Raw genomic sequence first — 20,763 nt, 5'->3', positions numbered from 1 at the left:
CATCATGTTGTCATACTGCAGAGCTGCTCTGACTCCTCATTTCTTTGTAATAACTTAAACTCCGCTTCATTTTCACTTCGTTTGTTAATTATTTCGGTCAATAAATGGACTTCTGCCAGGTTGAGGTCAAGTGTCTGTGCACACTGTTTACATTAATGTCCCCTTCAAACCTCATCAGCCTTGAGCTCTGCATAAACACTTAGTAACCAAGGTTGCACTAATTAGTTCAATATGATGGAGTAGTGAAACAAAGCCACCGTGTGCCCCCCTCCATGCATTAGCATTAATCTGTTTATCTGTTTCCCTCCATTTCTTTTTCTCTCACTTCTGTGCCTCTTTGCCTTCATCATTATTTCTCCTCACCCCCCTCTCTTTTCCTCCACTCTCCCCTTCCCATCTTCCTCGTCTGCACCCCCCCCCCCCCTTTCTGTATTTATCCTCCTTCATCCGATCATTTATGGGGTGTGGAGCGGAATAAAAACAAGTTTAATGTACAGTAATATATCATTCCATGGCTGGTGTGCCAGACGGCATCCATTTTGAGAAGCTGTTGTGTTCATTTAGCAGCAGTGGAGCTAATTATTGCAAATGGCAGCTGTTGAAAGGAGTATTAATGTCTCCTTTCTACATGGATACGTCCAATATTATGGGCTGATGAAAAGTAGTCCTGGGATTTTACTCTAAAAAGAGCGAGAGTGACAGAGAAAAAGTGAAACCTGAATAGTGTCTCGTTAGGTAAAAGCCCCATAAAAGCAACTTTGATTTTAATCAAAACTGACCTTGACTGTACAAATCAGCGTTCATCTTACAGTCCAATAAAGATCATATGTGGAGCATTTTAGAGTAATGGGGCCTCTGCAAGATGCTGGATGTAATGAGCCACAGTGTGTCCAGAGGTCGGATGAACAGAGGGATTGTTATGGAAACTATTTGATATCCGAAAGAAGGGAAAAAACATTCAGGCATTTTTTGTTGCTGTTTTTCTGGGAACCAACAACACAGACTGACAAAAACAATTTGTCAAATAAATGAAATGAAGCAAAAACATTTTCCACTGTGGGGATACAAATAACATAGTGCGAGTGCATATGACATAATCCATAATTGATAACATAAGGAAAAAGGATCCATCTACTACTAATATGGTGAGTTACCATTGTAGATGTTAGCACTGAGCTCTGTTTAAACCTAATTGGAATTGGTAATTATAACCCTACAAGTAAAATAATTTTTGGTACATTTGGGCATTTGTAACACCAAGCACTTAGGCTACACATTAGCAGGTTAGCAGGTTATATTCAGTCAAATGTTCAAGGTGAAAGGTCATTTCAACTTTTTGCTTACTCTCCAACAAATTTACAGGAATCTTTATCATCCATTTTCATTCACTATCTGCTTGCCTCCCGTTCTCATCTCAACATCAACATTTCCCACAATTTCTTTAGAGTCCTTAGAGTGTGACAGAGAAAAGGAAGATTGGCAACTATGAAAAAATAAATAGCATCCTTCAAATGTCTATAAAAAGGTGAGGGAAGAAATAGTCTTTGAACAGTGCCATAAAGGAACAGAAAGCCAGAGAAACGCCAAACAGATGTTGAAAAACAGAAAAAGATTGAGAGATGGAAAATGTGGGGGTGAAACAGCTACTGATGGAGGAAAGGAAGGATAAAATAGGTAAAAGCGGCTAAGAAATGAAATTGACAGCTGGGGCTAAGCAATAGAGACTCTGAGGGTCTCCAATCCTGATAGGAAGTGAATTGGGAGAAAATAAGAGAAATGAATGACTAGTAATAGGTTGGAGATGTGGAAGGACTGAAGGCAAAGAGTCACACTCAGTGGAAAAAATAGATGGATGTAGTGTTGGAATAGGTTGAAATGGAAGAGCACTTTACTGAAAATGAGAATGATAAAGTGGGGATGTTGAGGATTGGGGGCATGGGGTGAAGTGAAAGAAATGCAGAGCATATTAGACGTTTCCTGTCCTTTCAACCATGAGATTGAGGCACTGCTGCCTCTTTGCAGTTCAGAGGTGAACAGCTGGTGCAGTTTGCAGCGGCAGAGTTTGTCATTGTTCAGGTTTTAGGTCTAGGTTTTTTTGTTTGTTTGCCTGCCCTTTTTGATTGTTCAGACACTGCATCTTATAGAAATTCTTTAGGTCGTAGTGTGAACTTTTATGGCTTTCTTTTCTTCTTGCTGAGTCGGGAGGCTAGTTACCCTAGACATGGTTCCCTCTTGGCTTATTGTTGTAAAAGCCACTGAGTCAGGTGCATAATGGTAGCACCTCCATGTCCCTGATCTCAGCTGACTTTGGTTTAGTTTTGGTCTGTTTCTTTTCAGTACTAGATGCATATTATTTAAAAGAATCTGGCATACTTTATTTTGCAACATGTCACAATGAACATTTGTAATGTCGCTTGAAAGATATCATTTTCTCCCATCTCACTGTCTCTGTGTCTGTTACAACTCTAATGCATTTCTTTGCCACAAAACTTTTGAGATTTATGCACTGCTGGATTTCTACTTTGACCCCTCCAGCCACTTAAGACTCACAGTTACTAAAATAAAAATGTCACTGAAAGAGAAAGAGTAGATTCTTTGTGAGGCTGGGGGTGCTTCAGTTGGTCTCACAGATCCAAATCAGCAACAGGTTCCCAGCCCATGATCCTCAAGAAGACAATCTCTCTGATCTTAAGACTGGCAGAGATTTTACAGAGATTCATTGTGTCGAATTATGTAACTTCAAATTCCTGACGTAGGACTTTGTCAGACTATGTGGTATGTCTTCTTCACCTTTATTTTATACAGGTGGTTTCTTTTTGTCCTTTACACAAATTCTGATTTACAGTGGATTGGTGGAAGGATAAGTCAAGTTTTATATAGTCAGCTGCCAATTGCTACTCATCTGGAAATGTAACATACTCTTCATATCTTTATATCATTTGATTTGTTTGTGTTACAGTACTTGTACAAGGGGATAAAAATCCTCACACGCTGAGGCAATATTACATCAATCTTAAGTAATACTCATGTTTGCTGTTATATAAATATATGTCCTTGCCATAACTCTTTATATTGTTATGAGCGTGCACAACAAAGTGGCAGGTCACACCAGTCCTGTCAGCGTTTGAGAGGTTTATGGGACAAGGCGACAAGCAGAACGCTCCTTCATCAACTGAAGTAAGGGGATTAAATATGTTTGGGGTCATTAAAATGTCGAACAGAGAAAAGAGGGGAGATTAAAAAGTGTTAGGGAGCGTGTGACCGAGCAGGAGGAGAGACACAGATAAGAAAGGGATTTAGTGAGTGAAGTGTTGAGACACAGATGGAAGGAGGATCTGACTTCAACAGATAGAGGAGGAAAGTCAGAATTGTGTGGAAGCGGTTTTTGCTGCTGAAGGGTTTATTAGAGATTTCCTTGCAGCTTTGGGAGAAACACCTGTTCAGAGTTGCCTCTGGGTACTACACTGCAGCAGAAGTGTGTGTGTGCGTGTGCGTGTTTGTGTATCTGCCTGAACCAGTGTGTATTTAATGTGTGCACTTGGGCATTTGTGGTTTGTTGATGTTTTGTAGAAAGTTTCTCCCTGTCTGAATACCTAATGTTGTCCTAGAGGCAGTTGAGTAATAAAAGGAGTAGCTATGCATGTGTGCTGATAAGAGATTTAGTTCAATTCAGCATTATTAAAATGAAATGAAACACAAGATGAAAAAGGCTTGTTGTGCTGTCGTCACAAATTAGCATATTGTTATTATTATTGAAAAGGTGGGGGGGGGGGGGGGCAATGTGAATAAATCTGAGCGCTGGTGACACATCATTGCATTCAGGCTGTGATCAATTTTACGATTAATAGGCTATGTCCTACTAGATTGTTTCCACTTTTCTTTCTTTTTTGCGCTAGTGCTAGAGAGACCCCCACTGGTCAAGACTACACACTGCAGCCTGGTGACGCATTTCCGTTTCCGGTGTAAACAAACATTCCAATATGGCGGGCTTTTACCAGTAGATGCGAGCGTGTCTTGATATTGAACACGTTTTACGACATAATAAATAATGACAGAACCGGGAGACGACGGCGGGTTGGTGCGGTACTACTGCACGGCCGGTAACGGGATGGAGCCGTTCGTTACCGACGAGGTGAAGAGGAAGCTGGCAGCCGAAGATGTGCGTATTTAGTCAGTATGAGTGAGCACACATAACCCCCTACTCCTCATCTAGCTATTTTCAGTCTCCTTTCTCAGCATTAAGTGGGAAGTTTTGATATCAGGTTTCACTACATAAAAGATTATTATTGTTCAACTTGCTTCAGGCTTTTTGATTTACATAAGTCAACAGCTAACTTAACGTTTGTCTCAGTTTTTCTGTCGCTGCCCTCATTATCATGAACACAGTAATGTCACTCAAACGACACGAGCTGTTTACGTCTCTAAAGTTATTAAATGACAAATCCTGTCGTTATAAACATTTAAAATTGTGCGATAGTGTGTAATACTTACACTGACTGAGCGCTTTGTTAGGAAAAACACGCTGCCTGCTACTGGGTAGGTGATGTTGGTTTCCATGGAACCCTGACGTGATTGCGTCACGTCATTGCTGCGCATTCATGCTGCTGGTCGATTAGATCCATATATATCTATGGATTAGATCCTCCAACAGTGCTCAGAGTTTGATTGAAGGTTTCTCAATCTGATAATATCTGTTATAATTACTCTATCTCAAGGTAAAAGACTGAAAACACCTGCTTTCTCTTTTTGCTCTTGTGTGTGTCCAGGTGTCTCAGATGACAGGTAAAGTGTTGTTCAGTTCCTCCGCCAGGATGGACAGACTCATTCAGCTGAAGGCAGCAGAGAGGCTCTTCCTCCTCTTGAAACATGACCCACCTGTGCAGCTGTCCACCCACAGCAACCGAGGTACCAGCCTGACACATTTGCACTGATACTACCTACCTATACACTGATACCTATAATGAAAAATAACATAGCATATCTCAGGTATTGTATCAGGCTTTCATCCTTCTTCTTAAATTTGTTAGCATTTCTAATTAATGTGTCTAGTGTGTTTGTGTATTTTCTGTTTTAGTTTATCTCATCAGAAAAATGTGATTTTAATCTGATGAATGCCCCACAGTTACTGCCATGACACCATAATCTATATAGTTGAAAGAGAAATCACAAGGAGAAACTTGACTTCATTCACTTTAATCTGCATTTTTGACTTACTGTTGTGTTCTCTGTGCTACTCAACAGCTAAGGCAGTGTCTGTGCTGCAGTCCAGACTGCTGGGTGATAAGAATCAATGGACCAATGCTGTAGTGACTTGGAGCCGCCTGCAGGGGGAGCTGGGCAACAAGAGAAGCACTGAGAAGACAGTGAGCGCTGCCCTGGCAGTGAAGAGGAAGGCAGAGGAGGAGGAGGGGAGAGGGAGTGAAGAACAGAGGGAAGAGGAGGAGAAGTGCAATGTGGAGACTGGAAAGAGTACAGGAGAACAGAGTGGGGAGGAAGAAAATGGAGCTGAGACACTGGAAAAGAAGAGAAAAAGAGAAGAAAAAATAAACAGAGAAACCGGTTTAGTTGGAGGCCAGACACTGGGGAAAAAGATGAAGAGGAATAATGAAGAGGAGTCTGATGTCCATGAAACAACAGGGATAGACCATGATGTTGAAAGCGGCTGCATGAAAATACATAACATAGAGGACTGTACTCAGGAAAATATGGAACACGGTAATCATATTTTTTTGTTTGTTTTATTCTTACGTCAGCTGTCATTAATTTACTTTTTGAGGCTGGCATGTTCTCCTTTCCATTGTTAATATCTTTTTTTTTTCTTTACATATTTTCCTCTGTAATTAAGTGAAGGCAACTGGACGAGAAGATAAGACTCTACTGCAACCCAGCAAGATCAAACCAGAGATTACCTCCTCTGCCCCCGTCTCTTTCAGGATCAGCTGCAAGTGTACTGGATCTTTGACTCGGCACTTCAGCACACAGGTAGTGGAAATTAAAATGCATGTGACCATCTTTAAAAAATCTTGCAAAAGTTGCACATTTTATCACTGTGATCTCTCCATCAAATTGAAAAATGGATATACAGAATACCCCCAATGTAAAATCACTGTAAATAACTATATGTTCAGAGGAATAATGTGTGTGTGTGTGCAAAATATATTTACCACAGGAGGTGAGCAAAGTGATTGGAGTAGGTTTGAGCAGGCTGCTGGGCTGGAAAGCTGATCTGAAGAACCCACAGCTGGAGGTAAACTTGGCTGTGTTCTTCCTGTTGTTGTTTATCACAGGGTTTCTGCTCTCATGTCTGCCCTTGAAAATGACAGATCATCAGTTTCTGGTTCTTTTCTGCAGGTAAATGTTTATTTGAGTGATGACCACTGCCTACTGGGGATTCCACTGACCAGGTAATTGACTGAAACTTCCTCTCTACACTGAAAGAATAAGACTTTGATCAAAGCTAATCTACTTAAATTCCATGTAATGTTGTGCTTTCTCTGCTGCAAGTTCAACTCATTGTCTTAGTTTATGTAATATTTGGATCTGTGGCCAACAACCTCACTTAGTAGATTTCTCGCCAACAGCAGGTGCTGATGACATATCCAAATATTTGAGGAATTGTGGATTTAGACATGGTAGAGGGTTGTAGACCTGTGTCTAATTGTAGATTGTTTTGATTTAATAAGTAGTCGTGTTAATATGAGTCTCATTCTTTTCCTTCAGGTTACCTCTGGCTAACCGCAGCTACATTAAAACCACAGGACTGAGGTCTACAGTATCCTGGGCTATGGCCTCACTGGCTGACATACAGGTATCAACACACACAGCTCTTTGTATCTCTAAGGCTGTAATTTTTACTGTGTATGTGGCTCATATAATCTATAAGGAAACCACTTTATGATGTATACAGCAGCTTTTATGTATGTAAATCAGAAAGCATCATAACATGATGCAAGCAAATGGTTCTGCTGTCTTTGTTGTAGACAAATTCACAGTTTGTCTTTGTTTCACCATTGTGCTGATAAAGCATGGCAGATCTAGACTCATTAAAAGTGACCACTCAGCCTTAAAGCTGCTATAGGCTACTAAAGCTGTCCTCATTGTCGAACTTGTAGCTCAATCTATGGTTGTCTAGAACTCGACAGTCTTTGTTCTGAAGTATTTGCATGCTCACCGGTTGGACTGTGATGTAATATTGCTTTACAGTCACCGTGGCACTGTGACTAACGACACTGTATGTTATCTCCTGTTCCCAGCCAGGTTTCTGTATAGTCGACCCAATGTGTGGGGTGGGGACCATCTTAATAGAAGCAGCGCAGGAACACAAGGTCTGGGCAGAGAGCTATGTAAATGCACAAAATACATAACGTTGAATTGAAACACCACTATTATAGTCTGATGTCTCACTGTTTCTGTGGGATGTTCAGGCTGCCCGTTTCCTGGGTGTGGACATTGACGATAGACAGCTGCAGAAGGCCAATGAGAACATTGAGTTTGCAGAGCTGGGAAACACTGTACAGCTGCTGAAGGCTTCATCTATGGGTAAGACACGAGTAATGATGCCATCAAACCGGTTACATGAACTTTTGACATGAACTTCATGTTCATATGCAGAGTGTCCAGAGGTGTGTGCTCCTGTATAATCAATTTGAATTTGAAGTTGTTTAGAGGGGTAGTAGAAAGAGATGAAAATATGACCTTACATGAATATATAAAATCATCACTAATTCCTTGACACGCACTTTGAAATGCAGTTGTTTAGAATATGTTTCCTTGTGTGGAGATGTCTTCCTTTTGGATCTGTGTGTAGCTTTTAGAGATCAAACTCCATTTATTTCAGCAGTGGGAGTGAGAGGTGAGCGTGAACCCTTGCTGTGCTACATTACCTGTTGCTGCTTGTCTTCCCTCCTCTGCAGAGCTGCCTCTGGCCAATGACAGCGTGGATGCTGTGGTGTGTGACCTGCCGTTTGGCAAGAAGTTCGGCACCAAAACAGACATGGCTGCCAACCTGCCAGTCATTTTGACTGAGATGGAGAGGTCGGTTCAATAAATAACATAGTTTACTGATTCGTGTCTGTATGTGTTCATGTGCTGTGCATAATTCGTAGCCTGAGGAAACAAGAAATTAATTTGATTAATGTTTATGTGCCTAGAGTCCTCTGTGTTGGTGGTACCCTGGTTCTCCTCCTGAGTCCTCAATTATCCTGTGTCCTGAAAAAACTCCTGACACAAAAAGACACTCAACCAACATCTAACCAGGGGGCAAAACCTCAAACGGGAACACAAGACTGCAGATCTCCTTCTCTATGTCCCACAAAGAAACAGACTTTCCAAACCCATCAGGTTGTGAAATCCTCACCTACTCAGGAAACAGACACACACCCTGAGATACAGCACAGTGCGCCTCCACCTCTGTCCTCTTTGAAGCACCAGACAACCCAGAGGGTCAGTTTAGGAGCAATAGATGGACTTATCCATAAATATATCAAGATACTGTAATGGAAGTCACATTTAAAAGTTATTACTTGTTTATTTGATTACTTATGAAAAATAAGTAGTTATAATGAAACGCCATGCTGTAAAGTGACTACTCTGAAACATGATTTTATTTTTTTATTACTGTTTTTTACCACAAATGTTTTGTAGAAATATATATTTTGAAGAAACCATGAGAAATGTTGAGTTGTTGTGACCTATGGAAGTTGCATGAGCGACAGATTGAAAGGTAAATTATTCTGTAACCTGTCAGGAGTACACAAGCCCAAGCCTGTCACTACTTCCTACTCAAGATTTAAAATGGTTTACAGATATATCAGATTGTCCAAAGGCTGAGTATTTTAGCAAACATTATTCAATCAACTTGTATTTGGCTCCTGAGAAAAACTCATCAGACCAATAAGATTTCGGACCAGTGTCAGTATTTGTTCTTTTTCTACTACTGTATATTTTGGAAGATTTATTTCCTTTGAGAATAAAAGGAGATTACAAAACTTGTTGTGTTGATGTTACATATATTATGTATGGAATTTATGTCATATTCCCCATTAGCTAGTGTCTGCTGACAGAGATACAGCAGATTGTGGAAAATGTGGTTTTGAGGCAAATTATGAAAATGGCAGAATTTAGCCTCTGGGGGCCACATATCACTATTTTCCTTTCCGTTGCTGTAAAGGGAGTCGTAACTGTAAAGTTTTCCGTAATGGGACTTTTGTCCAGCTTTTATAACAGATCCCATCAACTGAATCACAATGTTGCCATCTGCCGCTGTTTAGCCCTGCTTAGCCCAGTTTTACATTTGAAAGTCTAGACAAGGCCACACCGGGCTTAGTGTTTTCATTCATTTCACCCTCAGCTGTAAACTTCCTGTGGTTTTTTTTGTTGGTTGTCCAGATTAGGGTTATTGCATGGATTTACACAGGAAATGAAATCTACATAGGGTTGAATTAAAATTAGGTCTAAAGGCTTGTTCCACTGTTATTTTAATGACTGTTTTAATTTTTAATTTACATACGTTAATAAATGATTAAGTGGTTTTTCCGTTGTTTTGTTTTTTCAGTTTTACACCACACCATATTAAAAGGAAAAACACAAATATCTCAAGTACAATAGCCCCGTCGCTCCGGCCAGCCTCCATGGACAGGGAAGGCCATCATGTCCACTGCGCATGCGCAATGCGCATTGGAAGCCATGTTGGAGCTACACTTGAGTCGGGCTGGGATTTTCTGACGCCGTATGTTTTTCTTAAAATATCTGTGTTCGTACGTTGTCGGGGGTTCGTCAACTGTGCGCGATCGATCGGCGCCGTAATCGGCAGTGGAAATGATGAACTCCAGTGTCGACCTGTCCCGGCGGAATCCGCAGGAGGATTTCGAGCTGATCCAGAGGATAGGAAGCGGCACATACGGAGATGTGTACAAGGTAAAAAACTGCAGTGAGGGAAGAAGCAGCGGCCGAGTTCCTTTATCGGACATAGAGCGGAGGGGGGTGTTAGACGTTTATGGCTGATTTACAGGCTTTTGTTTGTGGCGCATGCATGTGTGTTACCAAAACAGCGGAAAAACTCAACACTGTAGCTATTCACAACAAGCAACCTTTAAAAAAAAAAGACCCATCTTTGTTCGTGTTGGTGTTTACTGATGGCAGTATGTAATCGGCTACTCATACACCTAGCAGGTTCCATTATCGGACACAGCCAAGGCTGCTCTTCTCTCCGCTTATGTTTTGTGTGTGCGTGTTATTGTTTTGGCCTTTCTCCACCGACTATTTACCGACAACGTCTTTCATATATTTTAAATGTTTTTACAGTAGCTACATTGCCTTGGTGCTGAGAAATCATCATAAATAACCCAAGCTAGCATTGACGTTTACTGTAAACCTTCACTAACGGAAGGCTACGTTAAATCTGTATTTGTCGACCAAAAACACAAAATAAGTACGAATAGTTACAAAGAAATCGCGACATGTCTGCTCACACATCGTCAACTGTGGCCGTCGTCTAAACATTATAGCGAATAGCTAACGTTAATATTGGAAAAATAATGATTTTATTTAGACATGTCCGATAATAGACGTTTAGCCTTTAGCTGTCCGACAACGGGCGCAGCTAGTCTGATTAGCATCAAGAAGCTAACGAGGCTCTTTTAGCTGAGGGAGCCGTGGGAACGTTTTTTTGACAACATGTCAACAAGCAGTGATTTGTTACGTGCACGGGAGCACAAACTAAACCCATAGGGTCACCATTAGCGAGGAGCCAGCTGCAGAATTAGTTAAAAGTGCCTCCTCGGTTGTTGTTTTTCTTTGCACCTCTGACAGAGACTGACAGCTGCCTGCCTGGAAACTGGAAATCCAGTTTTGGCTAAAGGCGCAAAGGGGTTGAGCAAGCTGCAACAACACCGCCACCAAGAACCCGTAATATCGAGCTATTGTTCATAATCACATTTCGACATAAGTAAGGATTAGTCACACTTTTTCTTATTAAGGAACTGAGATGTTTTTTTCTGCGTGGCCTTGTAGCTGTTTTCTTTTGGTCCCACACTTTCTCCTCGGCCGGGCCCTGTGTTTGGATGATCCAAATGGGAAGCCAGTTCCTGAATTACCAACCCAACTCCATCGCAGTCAGATGGATTGGTATCACCTATGAGCAATTGCAAGTCATATTTGTAAAGTTGCACAGTTTAGAAAACATTGTGTGGACGCTGTAGGGTTGTTTCATGTCATGTAAAATGTATGATACCATCACAGGGAGCTGTGAAGTAAAGCTGCAGTACAAAACAAATGCCATCCTGCAGGATTAGATTGCTATAAATCCTCGGCTGAGTGCTTCAGACATAAGTAGAGTCAGTCTATGATTCTATAATAACATTACAACATATAGGACATGCCTAATGTCTGATAACCCCCAGGGAAAGCATGCAGTGCTGGTATGAAAAAGAGGTATTGATTGAAATATTAAAATGATTTTTTTTCGAAGTTGTTCTATACTGTTTATCAGTCAGGTTATGCAAGTTGATTACTATAGCCACTCTCAGCTCTGTAGTTGTTTGTGTTGCAGTCGCTTTGTTGTGGAATTTGATTTCACTGTTATGTGAGAGAGAGTGGGAGAGAGAGACGGAGAGAGAGCTTTTGGCAGAGAGGAGATTCATTAAATGCTTTAATAGGACTAGATGATGTTTGGTTAACCTCCAGAGTCTTTGTGGTAATTACAGGAACATAAAGTATCCAAAAGGCCAGAGATGTGACAGATTTCAGGTCCTTATGAACTCACAGCTTCTATTACACACCTGTACTTTCTAAACACCTTGCTCTCTGTCATCATTTCATTCCATTATTGTGTGTTTTTTTTTCCATATTGCACCCCTCCATGCTGTGTCTAATCTTGTTTGTTTCTAAATTTAAGTCCAGTATCTTTGCCTAGTTGCAGGCAGATAGGTCTGACATAATCTCTCCACCAGGCTGGCAGCTCAGAGCCAACTCGTCTGCTTGATGTGTCACAAACGGGCAGCTGATTAATGTCCACTCCTATAAACAATTATCAAGGCTGGAAACCACGCTGCGATCATGCAACATAAACATAACAGAAAGAGTTTTCATTTCTCGCTTGTTGCTTCATTATGTAACTGATGCTCTGCGTCATGGGAACAACAGAAGTTTTGCTGAAGGACACTTGGGGGTGGGTGGGGGGTGCTCAAACCTGAAACCTCTGGATTAAAGGTTGTGCTTCCAAGCAGCGGGGCTCTTGGTTAAACCTCACAGTGATGCCTATATTTGGTTCTACCGCTGTGTGAAAATCTGTGGCTCGGACAGGAATGTTTGAGCAGGAAACAAAGTGTGAACTCTAGCTAGCTTGTTTTCTCCTCTGTTTGTGGCCCTGCCTCTTCTCCCTCTGTCTGTTATGAGTTAGGAGGATCTGCAGCAGTAGGAGGATCGGTGGCTCATGGTGTGACAGGCCCACTGACCACGAGATCACAGGTTTGATCCTCCAGAGAGGGTGCTTGTGGTGTCGAACATTAGATTTTTTTCTTTTTGTGAGGGAGGTAGCAATATTTGTTTCAGCCTGCCAATACTGTGTGCTGATGGTGCCCATAAAATGATGCAATGATGATCATTTTTAGGTGATAGACTTAGTAATTTCCCTCAGGAATGTGTCCTTAGCAGGGAGTAAAATACTTTAACCGCATTTAGGTCATTCAGTAGCACCAAAACTCCCCATTCAGACTCTAATGAAAATCTCCAGCTGCTCCTTAAGGCAGGGTGAGGCAGGGTGAAATTGTACAGACACCCCACGGGCGATGTGGTAAAGAAAAAGGACAAAAGAGCATTCATGGCTTTACATAATGTTTCACACTGTACCAGTTATCATTATAATAACATAATGTGATTTAAAAAATCTCACAATTGCAGCTCTCACAGTCCCATACCAGCTGAGACGTTAGAGCACAGTCTGATACAAATAATGCAAACTACACATGTTCACATGTGGTTTACTCTTCCTAAACACAAATCATTAGGTGTGTGTGTGTGTGTGTGTGTGTCGATACTGGAGGAAAGCCTCTCTACTTGCCATTTACCGGAGGTGACAGCACCGAGTGATTTCCAATTTCTAAAGCTGCTTGTGTTCTTTCCCAGAGGAAAGCAGGAGTTTGATTCAATTTAAACGTGCACTAAGAAATTCCAGTAACATGACAGTCGACTGCACACAGCATGCTTGTGTTTACCCATCAGACTTTGGTGTGTGACGATTTAAACCAAATAAAACTAAACAAACCAGCGAGGAGGAGGAATACCAGACGCTCAGGAGGCCTGTTTTCATTCTGTTGAAATGAGCGAGTGCTCGCCGATGGTAAAGATACGATTTGGATCGATTTGTCACTTTTAGGTGGGCGGAGCAGGGGAGCAGCAACACTCCTCTCTTTCGCAGTCTCACTTTGTCACCGAGGCAGCTTCAAAAAGAGCTCCAATAAACACAAGTATCGGCTTAATTTGTCGCTCTATAGCCATGAAAACCTGCTGCAGGCGAACAGAGAAAAGTGCACTAGCTGTCTCTGCGCTTCAGAAAACACGACACAGGCCAAGTATTCAGCAACAGCACACAGGATCTGATGTAACTGAGGTTGTTTAAATAGGATGACTGGTTGGGGTTTTTTTGCCAAGGTGACAGTACCTGTGGCTGCGGATTGGGGAAGTGGAGGAGGAGGAGGAGGACGGTGGCGGCGGCCTTCGCTGGGGCAGGGATCAGTTAATGACAAATCAATTTCAGTGGCGAGGCAGCGTGTTCTCCTGAAACATGCCAGGAATCTGGGTATTTTTGGACTTCACGTAAGAGACAACAAGCAACGCTACCTGTCTCCCCCTTTGGCAAATAGCATTGTAGCATGTAATCGACATGAGTCAAAATGAGCCTCGCTTGTGGGAAGAATTTCCAACGTGAATCCCCTTAAACTGCATTAAAAATGAGCTGTCACCAATTTCAAGAAGACGGTAAACTGATTTGCCAGGGTGTGACTTAACCGTCCCCCTTCCCTTCATTAAACTAAGGATGAATATGTTACTTAGACGATTGAAGGAAGCCCTATTAAGTGGCCTGTGTTTATGCATTCACTCACTCTTAATGTATGATGTACTTAACAGTAATAAATGTGGTGATGGTAACTATTTTCCTCTGAACAGGCCTCGGTGTTTGTGTGTATGTGTGTATGTGTGTGTGTGTGTGGCACAGCTGGGCAGCCATGGTCCAGGAATGCAGGAATCTTTACTTCCTCCTTATGAGTGTGTGCGTGTCCATGTCCTATTGTTTCCCACTGCTTCAGCAGAGGAAGACAGCAGAGCAAAGAACTGCGGCATAACACACACACACACATGCACAGATGATTGTATCGTCACATGCATGGACACACACACACGTGCACACACACACACACAGATGGCTATGGAGTCACACCAAAAGCTGCTGGGCCAGAACCATCCTGTTTTTGTCACTGTTCCTCCAGTTGTTTTCTCTCTGAGGTAGAGACACACACACACACACACACATACATACACAGACCTCAAACCTCGGCATTCACAAAAGCTCCGAGGCAAAGCGAGGTTCAAGATCAAGATCGGAAATTTAGTCCCCCCGTCAGCCCCGGCTCTCGGGTTTCTGTTGGCCAAGTACAGTTAATGTACTGTGCAGGGATTTGTCTCTGTGCCACTGGTGCAGTGACACATTGATAACTTGCATAGCTGCTGTTGCACACTGGTTGTTAACACAGTGTGGTGGTATGGGACAAAACCAGATGTACCAGTAAAAAGTAGCACTGTGATTGTGAAGTCATTTTATGCACAGTCACGGTGCATTCAGGCTATTAAGCTTACCTTGTGTGTCGATGTTACAAAGGAATGCTTTCCTTCTTAGAGCGTGCACAACTGTGTGTGTTGCACTCTAATATATATCAAGATAAATATTTTATAATCCTTCCACTGAGTAACTTGTCAGACCTGATATGTCTACCTCCTGCTTAAAGCTCTTGATGTATTTTAACTATGTAAACAAATGACTTGGCAATTGTTGTCCACATCATCTTAAGGCAGGGCGTTAGCAGCTCTTTGATGAGCCATGTTATTAAAGTCAAAATGTGAGGTCCTGTAGCTTGTATGTGCGCCTTTAATTAACTACTTAATGATTAACAAAATGACTAGAGAGGGTATGGATGTTGCTTTGGAAACTGCCCTGCAGACAGCGAAAGGAGTGACGCCTCTCTGCAGGGTGGGCCAAAACACACACACACACAAAAAGAAATAATGGTGTGACAGGTGAAGGCGTCTGTGGGCTTTCCTGGCACAGATGCACTTTTTTTTTTTTTTTTTTACAGCACTGCGCTGCTGCTTCTGACCTGGAAAACCTCCACTCGGCAGCTTTAACTAATGTAAAGTACAGGAGCTGCTACTGTCACTCATGAAATCTTAACACACACACTCATGACAACCCTCTGTGACAACAACTAGCCTAATAGTCACCACCAGATCATGTGAATCTTTCCAAATTCTTTGGTATTACGCCGGCGAACAAAAGGAAAGATAAAGCAGGATGTTGCCACATACCTGGCTGGTGGATATTTTAGAAGTAGTCGGCGTCATCTATTTGGCTCCCGCTGCAATGAGCTTGTAGTGACTGAGCTGTGGAGCTGTTACCACCGAGATCTCTGAGGAAACAGGTGGCAAAGTTGTGAATTCATTATTTTGACGGAAAATAGTAATACTATTGAATCATGCTCTTTTTTTAAAAAACCCAATTCTCTTAACAATTAACGGCTGTTTTGATGTGTTGAGAGTGTTTTTTAAGAAAGGAGAGACATTTGCTTTCTTTCTTGACTGTACAGGTTGCTTAAAGAGTTTCAGACTGGGCAGAAACTGTTAAAAAGCGTGTGTGGTGTCGATTTGTTTTTATATTTTTTCAATGCATTTTGAAGGTGATCACAGGAAGATTAGTTAATAGTTAGTTAGTTAAACCACCAGAGGAGGAGATGATCTTTCATCTGCAGTGGAAAAAAGGTCGTCACAGGACGGTAGTCAATATGATAATCGTGAAATGCATGTCAAGAACGAGGCGAGGAGTTTGTCACGGCTAAACGCATAGGTTATCTCGAAGGTCAGAGAGGCTTTGCTCGTGATTGGATGATCGTCAGTTTGAAACCTCAAATCTCTCGGAAAAATCTCATCAAGGGAAGCGAATGCCCGGCCGGCCACTGTTGCAGTGATCGCCCCCCCGGGCCGAGCCGTAACTCTTGTTGGAGCTGCTCACTGGGCTTTAGCAGAAGGTGCTGCTGCTGCTGCTGCTGCTGAGATGATAAGAGAGCCTGAGATCGTAATTACGACAGAAAGTTCAGCAGGCGAGTTTTCCGGGTTATCTGATACCATGAGAGGAGGTGACTAGGATCAGTTACACTACCGAGCGTTTATATTTCTTCTATATTACTTGCAGGCTTGTGTTATAAATCTGTAATACACCGCGGAGTGTATGGATTTCTGAAAAGCTGCATGAAGGTTGATATTGGATCTTTGTTGATAGTATCAGTGGGTGAATCCTCGGACATGAACCTGTGACCGGAGGTGACTCAGATCTGCGAATAGAGTACCACTACACCGGCATGACCTCTGACCTTATGTAAGACAGTCTGTCTGATAAGAGGTCTGACACAAGTTAAGCTCAACAAAACTGTCACACCAGATTAACGATAAATAGCACAACAAGCCTCGTCTGAATGAAAATTAGTTGAGTTTAGACAAAATATTTTTTTTAAAAACCACTGTAATCAAACCACCTCAGAGTGAAATCACACTGTTTTCACCTTTATTGTTGTTTTGACAGTTAAAGTTGCAGGATTCAAGCTCAAGCTGAGTGGGATGATTAGCATGGTGAGCCGCTACTGCTGAGGTTGGTCGTGTTTGTTTTTCATGGCCAGAGAGGAGGAGAGAGTGAAATGCCACATTGATCCTCCACTGTGCTGGCCATATGCTGTATATCACACACAGACAGGGACACACACACACACGCACACGGTGCTAATGATGGATATGAGCTAAGTTTCTCCATTACTGTCCAGGCAGGCTCACATTAAGCCTGTGCAGACCGGGCCGATACAGCACATGGAAACATCTCCTCTATACGTCCAAAATGTTGCTTTTATTGTTTCATTTGCTCCTTTTTTTAAGTCAATTCTCATTATGTAATAATTTAATTTAATAACTAGAGCTCAGCGCACCTGGTACTGAACAAAATGTGTCCCTAACACAGCTTATCAAATACTGTTAAGCATGAGTGGATTATGAGACGACATGAACGCTGCCCACAGACTGAGAGAGACAAACAATGCATCTCCTCAGTTGAGTTTATATCTTCTTGTCATTTTTTTTTTTTGCCTCTTTCAACTACAAACAGTCTGTGTCTCTCTTTGTAGTCACCATGTGTCTCTTTGTGGTTGTTTGGCTTCTTCTTTGTAGTCCCTTGATTGACACCCCAACAAAAATTGTTTACATTAACTTCAAAGGGAGGATCTGGACCAGGAGCCTTTGACCCAGTGGGCCCCGGGTCCTGTGTCCTCAAGACCAGTTCATTGATAGTTCATCCATTCACCACAAGAATTAATTGTTTGCTCTCATGCTGCCTTTTTCTTATTATATGTCTTCTTAAATGAGACACTTCCTGACTTTAATCATTCCTGTTCATGTTGAATATTTGAGAATTTCCTCTGCTTACAGTATGATATTGAAAAACATTGCTTTCCAATACCATAACCCAGTAGCTGTATGACATGAAATCAGTTAAAGCATTCTCAGTGCATCTGCATCATCAGCTTTCTCACCTTTAAAGGGGAACTATGCAGGATTTTTAGCTTAACTATACAACATTTTTACCTTAATTAAACTGCTTTGGGGTAATTGTGATGGTTTAATTAATGACATGTAACTTTTTACGAGGGAGAATGGAGGCTTTCTGCCTTCCACCAAGCGCCCGGTAACCTGTAATCTCATGTTTATAACAGATAAGACTACACAAATATACACGTCATAACATTGTATATCATATATAACGTTATGTACCGCTCTATTGATTGATTTCTCGCAAGCTTCATTGTAAACAAATGCACATGGCCAGGAGGAGGGTTAGCAAAACAGAGGAAAAGCGACCAGACTTGCATAGTTTCCCTTTTATCACTTTTCCTCTGTGTCGCTGTCACCAAGCACTCTGAGGCCATTTTTTGTTCCAACATGCAGCAGTCAGAGACCGAGGCTATGCTCATGCAAAGGTGATGACCTTAGTTATTAATTCATGTTGTAACATCTTAGCTGTCAGGTTTGCAGTTGTCACCACCCATCATAAATCAGACAGAGTGATAAACTTGAGCTTTTTCTTCCCATCCATTAAGTCTAGCTAATAAAACCACCTTTCTGTGAAGGGGTTTCTGTGTTTGACCATTATTTGTTCAGTTTGTCACTGAATAGACTTTTTTTTTTCCTGAAATGTCAGGGAATGATGGATTGCACTGCTTTGCTGTGGCATTTTCTGTATTGTTCTCAGCCTGTCATTCATTCATTCATTTTTGTTCACAAATCACACAAGAGAACCGACTGGAGGTGATGGACTGGAGCGTTTTCTGAATCACGCTGGTTGACACAAAAAGTTTGACCAAGCGTGAAAAGCCGGTGAAAATGTCTCTGATGTACTCTGAGACCAGATGAGCATCGCACAGCATCAGCACCATCTGTGTCTTTTGATGGTTTGAAGGTTCAGGCCTTTGAAACGTTCTTTAAAGAGGAACTATGCAGGATCTGTAGCTTAACAATGCTACATTTTTACCTTAATTAAACAGCTTTGAAGTAATTGTGATGGTTTAATAAATGGCTTAACTTGTTACGAGGGAGAATGGAGGCTCTCTGCCTTTCACGCTCCTGTCACTTATTGCGTCTCGTTGCTGAAAAACAACTGGTGTCCCAGCTCTTGTCTCTGCCGACGTGACACAAACGCGCCCCGTAACCCGTAATCTTTTGTTTGTCATTACATTTTATATGATATATAACATTATCTACCACTCTATCGATTGCTTTCTCACCGGTTTCGTTGTAAACAAATGCACATGGCCGAGAGGAGGGTTAGCAGCACAGCAGGAAAAGCGACCGGACTTGCATGCGGTAGTTTCTCTTTAACTATGATTTTTATTTGCTCTTGAAAAACGTTCATCAGCTCAGGCGCTGGTTTTCCTCGGCCCTGTTGCTCAAGGCCGCTTCAGCACAGTAGGAATTTTGTGTGACTGATGGTCAAACTTGCGCCCGTGTGCGCGTGTGGTCACACCAAGCAGCTTGCTTCAGTCAGTCCAGTCAGCCAGTCACAACAACCAGTCAGTCAAGTCGAGTCCAGTCAGGCCGTGTGTGTCTGTGTGTGTGTGTTGTTGCCACTGACAGTGGCACTGGGCTCTATGAGTCATCGCTGACTGAAGACACACTGTCTGTGCTCTCCACTCTGCTCCTCTCTCTTCGTCTTTTCTCTTTGCATCTCTTTGTCAGTGCCCCCCACCCCACTCCACCCTACCCCACCACCACAGCTTTGTTTTGGAGTGTGCTCGCCTCTGTCCTTCTCCTTCTCCTCTGCATCTGTTCTTCTCCACTTGATTTTCCCCTTGAACCGAGGAGGAAACAGTTCTCGTCCTTCTTCTGTTCCTCAAAACTAAAAATCGGTTTTGATTGTGTGTGTGTAATGTAACTGATTAATATTTGATAGTGCAGTTGTTTCCCCCCGTGCTTGCCCTTGACTTCTTTGCTTTATTTTGTCTCCTCTCTCCTGTTGTTGTACTTCTCGCTGCTCTGTTTCTGCAGTGTACTTGTCTGCGCTGTACTCTCGTGTCTTGTTTTTTGAAGTTCAGATTCTGTTTTGTGCTACTTTTCCTTTTTTTTTCTTCTTCCACCCCTCAGCTGTTAGGGCGATCACTGCTCATGCTGACAAGGCAGCTCACTTGGCACATTATAACTGCATCAGTGCATCAGAAAACTTAGATGACATTTAATGTACGTCTCATTTTGATGTTTTATTAAATTACTTTTGCCTCATCAGATATGGTTGAAACACTTTTAGACTTGCAATTAATATAAGTAGCTTAGCCCTGTAATTATAGAATTCAGTAATAAACTGAAGAGAATGGAAACTCTTCACACTAATATGACACATCTTTCATCTTTCATTTGTATGGGATAATTAGTCAAAAGGCTACACAAATCTGATAAGTAATGAAAAATCTTTTATATTTATATCTCTGATTTAAAATATACACATTCCCCTGTCCTGATGTGAATATATCAAAATGGAAATTATCCACTTGGATCCTTATATAGACCGCTCTAGTATTTAACAACTTTCCAGTAAAGTGAGCGGAGCAGAATGTAAAGTGTCATGGTTTTTCTCACTAATGTTGGGTAAATATGCCGGCGCGGCTGCAGCCAGGATCAGGGTAGATGTGGGTGTTTCTGTCAGCTGCTTCCTCCAAGTCCATAAGGAGAAGAAATTAGAGCCGTTGTGCCAGAGACTTGACACATTAGCCTCAAGCCGTTAAAAGGTATTGAAGTGCTTGTTTTGTCTTCAACGTAGAAATTCTTATCAGTTACCCGAAGATACCCGCTTCAGTTCCTTCTGCTTATTTTCCTTACACGCTCCGTCTCTCTCACTCTCTCTGTCTTATTCTCACACATGCGTATGCAATGTCACACACGGTCACACTTGCACATTCTTGGCCGGGGAGA

General features: G+C 41.9%; 2 protein-coding genes across 17 annotated transcripts in view; both read left to right on the top strand.

The window, feature by feature from the left end:
- Positions 1–3,958: 3,958 nt before the first annotated feature.
- Positions 3,959–8,685, top strand: thumpd2 (THUMP domain containing 2). The gene is made up of 11 exons (XM_085799494.1): positions 3,959–4,159; positions 4,767–4,905; positions 5,242–5,715; positions 5,846–5,982; positions 6,170–6,247; positions 6,352–6,404; positions 6,721–6,808; positions 7,254–7,325; positions 7,425–7,539; positions 7,914–8,034; positions 8,151–8,685. Exons 1-11 carry the CDS (start codon positions 4,049–4,051, stop codon positions 8,494–8,496), a joined length of 1,734 nt encoding a protein of 577 aa, XP_085655620.1. The 5' UTR covers positions 3,959–4,048; the 3' UTR covers positions 8,497–8,685.
- Positions 8,686–9,669: 984 nt separating this feature from the next.
- LOC146973207 (mitogen-activated protein kinase kinase kinase kinase 3-like) overlaps positions 9,670–20,763 on the top strand; it is a 39,253-nt gene continuing 28,159 nt past the window's right edge. For 9 of the 16 annotated variants that reach the window (XM_085799493.1, XM_085799487.1, XM_085799478.1 and 6 more), the window contains exon 1: positions 9,681–9,915. In XM_085799493.1, the coding sequence (XP_085655619.1) occupies positions 9,817–9,915 (99 nt within the window). In that variant the 5' untranslated portion in view covers positions 9,681–9,816. Of the gene's footprint in view, positions 9,916–20,763 lie in introns of all 16 variants that reach the window. The other 7 variants (XM_085799491.1, XM_085799490.1, XM_085799486.1 and 4 more) reach the window with 1 other exon arrangement.

Source organism: Trachurus japonicus, chromosome 15 (assembly GCF_045865225.1).
Source record: "Trachurus japonicus isolate A0001 chromosome 15, Traja_1.0".
NCBI lineage: Eukaryota > Metazoa > Chordata > Actinopteri > Carangiformes > Carangidae > Trachurus > Trachurus japonicus.
This window is presented reverse-complemented; position numbering and strand designations above follow the sequence as displayed.